Source organism: Cajanus cajan, chromosome 5 (assembly GCF_000230855.2).
Source record: "Cajanus cajan strain Asha chromosome 5, NIPB_CcT2T_4, whole genome shotgun sequence".
In the NCBI taxonomy this organism is placed as follows: Eukaryota; Viridiplantae; Streptophyta; class Magnoliopsida; order Fabales; family Fabaceae; genus Cajanus; species Cajanus cajan.
In genome coordinates, this window is record NC_138521.1 from 12,327,152 (window position 1) to 12,333,827 (window position 6,676).

Genomic DNA, 6,676 nt, shown 5'->3' on the forward strand with positions numbered 1-6,676 from the left:
AATAGAGAAAAAAGACTTTTGGGTTACGTTACAAATTTGAATTTGTATTGGACTTTTTGGTGGATTAAATAAAAGCTCATTTCCCCTTTATGATTATTTTATGAAATGATTAGTGAATGATAATACTTTTCTTGAATTTTATTATTATACATGTTTATTTTGAGTAAAAAAATGAGGAATTTTATTATTTATAATTAATAAAAAAATTAATTTATTTATAAAAAATTAATTTGATATCTCCAAATTTTTTTATTGAAGTTACGCCACTGTTAACAACGTTATTTAACTGTCATTAATTCACTCATACTAATATAAATGAAGGAAGGAACTTACAAACATATTATTTTTAATAATTTCCTTCTACTTGAGCACTAACCAAAACCGCTATATATATATATATATATATATATATATATATATATATATTTAGTGACTCAAAGTGATGGTTTAATCTAATTAAATATTTAATATTAACATATCCATCTGACCATGACCATCTCCCTCTTTTACTTATTAATTAGTCATCTTGTCCATCCAGTTTTATATTAATATATGAACGGTAATTTGTTGACGGGGAATACATTCATGCTCCTAGAATATTTAGGAGCATTTAAGATTAAAAAAAATCTAAACATATCTTGTACTAAATTAATGCACTTCTCAAGTATCAGTTTTTAATGTCTGCCGAAAGAAAAACCACTATTTATCAGAAAACGATAAACATAAGTACATAACTTATTGAGTTGGTCTAAGACCATTATTCTAGCTGAGTGATGTTTCTTTTTCTGGGAATTTGAGGAAAAACATGGGGAGGGGATTCTTTTTCTTTTACAATTACAAATCACAGCATGCAAAGGGAAAGTCATGTACATCATTACATAGATCATGCACGGTAGGGTTAAGGACTCTTCCATTTAGTGGTCTTAAACGGATACTGAGGAGGAGATTTTGAAGTCCAGATCCCACAGCTCAAAGGTTCCCTTAACGAAATTGTAATGTGCACCTTTCAAACCAAGTGTTTTCTTCACAACCCCATCTCTCACAAATGGATAAGTCAATAGATTCCCAAGTGATACATTCACAGCTTCCTGCGTTTAAGTGCCAAAGAAAATTAACTTTAACATATAAGAGATATGTAGCATAACTACCATACTAAGTGTCACATACTCACATAGCTTATTAGAAACAAGTTATGACACCATATAACAAAGTGGTGTGGGACGTAGAGCTCCTCAAGTAAAAGTTACTTACCTTCTCGCAGTTCGTACACTGCTCCGAGAATTCTAATGCACTTGCTTCTGTTTTAACCTTGGACTTTGCTGGAGTACAAATTTGGACCCAATTCTCTATGAATTCACTGCACGAATTTAAGTAGAACGTTAAATTCATGGAAATCACCGTATAGTACATAAAATAAAATTCATCAGGGAATCTAGTAAGCAATAAATCAAATAACTAGTATTGATTATGATATTCAAACAATCTTCCCACCAAAAAAAATTATATGATTAATTTTCTAATATATATAAACATCTTTCCTTTCTCATATACCCTTTGAACATTAATATAATGTGACTTATATAGCATGACAGTGGAACGGGAATATTTCTCAAACGTTGCCCCTTAATTATTCTGTTACCTACAATAAGGTGTGATCAACTGGGAATGAAAACTGTTTATTTACTGGTTAGGTTTGGAGGCTGGCATGTGAGTGATGACTCTACTTAGCATTTTAGGACTGAAAAAAGGGATCGGTGAACCACCAAGTTACTTGGAAATTCTAAAAAGTAATCAAAATAGTTTAGAATTTTCGCATGTACTTTTGTTTTGGTTATAAATATAACATATGTACTTTCGGTACTAATCCTTTTGGCATGCAAAATTATTAATTTAATCCTTCTTTTATGAGATGCAACCAATAATAAGGTGGATTTTACCTTGCAGTGGTCCCGTCATCTGGGATAGACATGAGGCCCTTTATACCTCCACAGCAGCTGTGTCCAATGACCACAATATTCTCCACCTGTATAAGACATTCCCTTTAGAACCAACCACCACAAAAATAAACAAGTAAAAGGCTATTCTAGTTTTAAAGAAAGGCATTTTGTTCATCCATCCCTGCACCACTATCACTAACTTATCCACTTTCTCCCTTTATTTTCCTCATTTATTTTCTTCGTGATTCTGAATGGAAGGTGTGGTGGGTAGGTATCGGGTTACAATTCGACAAAAACGACCTAATTCGTAATAAAATAGTAAATAATGGAAATATATATCAAATCTTATATATTTAATAATTTTTTATATAATACAAATTTAGTCAATCTAACTATTTAATTATATAATACAATACTCAATATTATGTATATTAAAATTTACATGACTTGAACTTTTTTTTACATGTTTATCAAAAATGAATATTTACATATATTTTAAATATATCATTATATATTAAAATAAAATAATGTAATGAACTATTAAATCATTTATAATCATGTAAAGTTTAATATGTATATATATATATATATATATAGATAAATAGGTAGATAGATAAGAGTATGAATGGTTAAAAATAAATGATAATCATACTACTCATTTATATATCATTTAAAAAATGTGTGATAAAATAAGTGGAGATAAAGAGAGAGAATAGTAATATATAAAGTTTCATAAAGTATATTATATGAATAGTATAAGTGTTTAATATCTATCAACTAAACCATTTTTGGACTGTGTTTATCTAAAAATGGTTGTGTAACATTTTCCCAACTTAATACTGTTTTTTCATGTGAAAGAGGGAACTCTAGATGCGTGTGGCTCCCTACAAATAATGAAGCATAGACTATTTCTCAGCCACCAAACGTTCTACTTTTCACATGCATGACCCACCCACTTTATATTATAGGGGAAAAAAAGTGGATGGCTATTTATTTACCTTTAAATGTAAGACTGCATATTCAATGGCCGCCCCTGTTCCTGAATACATCGTCTGAAATAATTAACAAAAGGGCAAGTCAAACATTTGGATTGGAAACACACTAATTGACGACGAATTTGTGACATTCAATCACTGTACATTTTAATTGCTCTTTAATAGCATTGCATTACATGACATTAGTCAAACATTTGATAGACAAATTAAACCTTGTCATATGGTGGAACCATGTTGGCGATATTTCGGACCACAAAGGCTTCACCCGGTTGGAAATCCAGAATATGGGATGGGCAAACTCTCGAGTCTGAGCAAGCAAACACCATAAACTGCAAGAGTGGGAAATGCAATTACAATAATAAGTAATTAGCATTTAGCAATACTTAATCAAAGAGTCATCCAATAATTTTTTATAGAATGAGAATTAATAAACTTTAATTAAAACTTATTGCAACAAGTTACAAATAGTCAACTTTTACAAGTTTGCACATAAAATTTGTTGAAATAATTAGATTTCTTTCCTCCCTAAAATGGAAGGTATTCAAACTAGTTATTATATTTTGAGGCTTTTGTTCATTAAGAAATGATTTTATTTTCTAGAATTTTTCCAAAGTTGTGTGATGACCTGATTTGTCTTTGAAAAGGAAGAGAAACTTGAAAACAATCAAGTCAAACACTATTTGTTTAATAACATAAGGTCAGTTCTTAAAAATTGCTACAAATAATACTTTATACGTATGGATATCAAAAGTCATAAAAGCATACATGAAAATAATTAGAGAAATGAGATTGACGAAGACCATTTCCTGATTGAAACAATTACATTGTAGAATAATAATAGTTCACGGATGCGCGTACGTTTGACAACGTAATTCATAATTTAACTTCTAAAACAGTGGACTCGGTCTCATTTATACACTGTTTAGGGAAATTGACCCTACGAATCGCGCAATGGACAATTATGAAAATCAAATTAAGTCAAATAACGTGTCTGACCTTTGGACTCTGGCCTTTGGCAAGTTCACCATATAATTCTGGATTCTTCCTGAAATAACAATAACAATAACAATAATAAATAAATAAAAACAAATTAAGAACAACCAACCACCCAATGAAACTGTGATTTCTTCTCTAGTTAAAATCCAAAGTAAATTAAAACGAGTATTTGTCATGATCAACACCTCCAAAAACGAAGGTTGAGAACACAAAAAAACAAGGTCATTTTTTCTAATCAGAGTTGGATATCCATAGAGTAAGCACAATTTTTTTAAGACAAACTACAATGATTTGTTATTTATTAAAAAATAATAATTGAGATTTGATAAAAACACATACATACATGTAATAGATTTTAGAATTATTAAAATCTTAATAATTAATTTTGTAATTAAATGCTAAATGTGTTTACTTTTCTCATACAAACACGATGGCTCACAATCATTGATGCGCATACTTTATTTTTGTCATGTTAACCATTTACAAGACAATAGTTAGCAATAGATGCGTATGTTGTCTTGTTAACCATAAATCATGATAAAAGCACGCTTATAACACTCTTTATAATATATATATATATATATATATAGGAAGAGAAAAAATTTATTATGAGAGATAAGAGAGTTAAAATATAATCCTTAAATTAATTTTCTCTTATTTAATTAAATCTTAAATTTTCTCTCACTTAATTAATTTAAAAATTATATTTTAACCCTCTCATCTCTCGTAATAAATTTTCTGTCGTATCTTCCCTCTATATATATATATATATATAACTCTTTTAACTACTAGTAGTAATATTTTAACATGTACCCATAACTTAGTAATTAAGGTGGGAGATGTGTGATCCCTTATGATGATTCTCCATGTGATCTGTTCAATTTATAATTAAAGGTCAACTTACTATGTCGCTTATCACACTTAAATAAGAAAAGTACCATTAAGACGTGTCTCTCAGCTTTTTGAGGTTGTGAGCGAAATGGGACCCACACCAAATGAATTCCATGGTAACAGAAACTTATACTGATATGATAAGTGCTCCAAACGCAATAACCTTTCACTTCATCATCCACCGACAAGCCGTTTGTTCTAATTGGATTAAGGTATCAATAATTTTTCCATAACTTATAAAATCCTTTAAAAGTTCGTTAATTAAAATTAATTTATATATAAGAAAAATTCTCATATTAATTTCTTAAATCATTAAATTATAAATAAGAATTAAAACTTAAAAAACTAATTTTCATTTTTATTTTTTAAATATTATAGAAAAATTTATTCAAACATGAATTAAATGAAGTCAGATTTGTAAATGAAGTCATCGATGAAATTAATATATTTTGTAATTAATGATATAAATAATAATTATATTTAAATATATAAATTTATATTTTAGATTAATAATAAATAAGAAGTTGGAACAGGCTAGAAGGGGCAGCAAAGGTAATTGACAATGCATAAACAGTGAAACGAAACGCATATTCTACGCAGACAAAGACAACGTCTTACGTCGAGGTTCGGAATTTCAAACTGAAACGATAATAGGCGAAGACCATAATAAGGATAGACAATACTCACTGAAATTTCTCACTCTTGAAGTTGGCGAACCCGGTTCGGATCCTCTCGTCCGGGTTAAACGCCTTCGACCGGTCGGCCTCCAGCTCCGCCGTCAACTGCTTGATCTTGGCGGCGGCGACGCCACCGAGGTCCGCTTTCTCGCTGCCAAAACAAAAGCAAAAACAAAAGGTCATAACTAACGCGTCAGTGCCGGGCCCACAGGCCCAAGGATTGGGCTGGGCGGGGCCCACTGCCACCACCTCCTCGTTCGCCCATACAAAACAAAACGCGGTTTCGTTTGGTAAGTCGAGAATGGCGGAGGAACCCACGCCAAACCACAACAACAACGTTCTTTTACTTTTCTCATAATTGAGAACAGAGGAAACGGTTCTGTGGAGTTTCTTCGCTCAGAATTAAAAAAAAAAAAAAAAAAAAAAAAAATCACAAAAAGTCATCATAGTTCGTTCCTTCACCTGATAAGCTTCGTCAACGCTGCAATGGCTTCCTCGTATGTCTCCGCTGCCATTTCCTCCTTCTGCGACGAAGTTAGTTAGTTAGAATCGATGAGAAGACGAGAAAAAAGGGTTTAAAAATTGGGACGTGATGGATAACATGTACATGCAGATGTAGGAAATTGAATTGGCGGAAAGAGAGATGTGAATTGGATTATAATAATAAGATGGCGTGAATCTGGAAAGAGAAAGGGAATAGTTGTAGTACAAACCTTTTGTTTTGTTTTGTTTTGTTTTGTTTTGGTTGTTATGATGAAGAGAGTGAGAGGTTGTGTTTGTGAATTGTGATAGAGGTGAAGGAAAATGGCGAGGTTGGAGTTTGAGTTATATTAATGATGGATGAGTGTTGTTTCACGCGCTTCAAGAGCGATGGAGAGTCACCAAGGGGACCAGAAAACTCACGTAATACCACAAGTTTTTTTTAAACCATTTAATATAAATTTTATTAATATACATTTAATATATTATTAAAATAAAATTTTAATTTTAATTAGAGAATAACATTGACTATGTAAAGAACTAAAAGTAAGTTAGTTAATAATGTACAATCACTTTCGATCACTTCACAGAAAATATCTAATTTTATTAAATATAAATAAAAATAATATCTAATTTATTAAATATGATACAAAGGTGAAAATATTATATATTTACTTGTCTTATCTTCAACTTCTATATG

General features: G+C 30.6%; 1 protein-coding gene across 1 annotated transcript; it reads right to left on the bottom strand.

Moving 5' to 3' along the window:
- Positions 1–616: 616 nt before the first annotated feature.
- LOC109809894 (carbonic anhydrase 2) lies at positions 617–6,366 on the bottom strand. The gene is made up of 9 exons (XM_020373312.3): positions 6,210–6,366; positions 5,959–6,020; positions 5,507–5,647; positions 3,929–3,977; positions 3,145–3,261; positions 2,936–2,989; positions 1,938–2,023; positions 1,252–1,357; positions 617–1,088 (listed from the first exon to the last, which is right to left on the bottom strand). Exons 2-9 carry the CDS (start codon positions 6,009–6,011, stop codon positions 924–926), a joined length of 771 nt encoding a protein of 256 aa, XP_020228901.1. The 5' UTR covers positions 6,012–6,020; positions 6,210–6,366; the 3' UTR covers positions 617–923.
- Between the last annotated feature and the right edge of the window lie 310 nt (positions 6,367–6,676).

What these genes read in the sequence shown, in the direction of transcription:
- LOC109809894 (XM_020373312.3), bottom strand. Translation starts at nt 6,011, where the DNA reads ATGGCAGCGGAGACATACGAGGAAGCCATTGCAGCGTTGACGAAGCTT. An exon ending in GCGTTGACGAAGCTTATCAG is followed by an intron (nt 5,648 to 5,958) that starts GTGAAGGAACGA and finishes TTGTTTTGGCAG; the next exon opens with CGAGAAAGCGGACCTCGGTG. An exon ending in CCAAAGGCCAGAGTCCAAAG is followed by an intron (nt 3,262 to 3,928) that starts GTCAGACACGTT and finishes CCACTCTTGCAG; the next exon opens with TTTATGGTGTTTGCTTGCTC.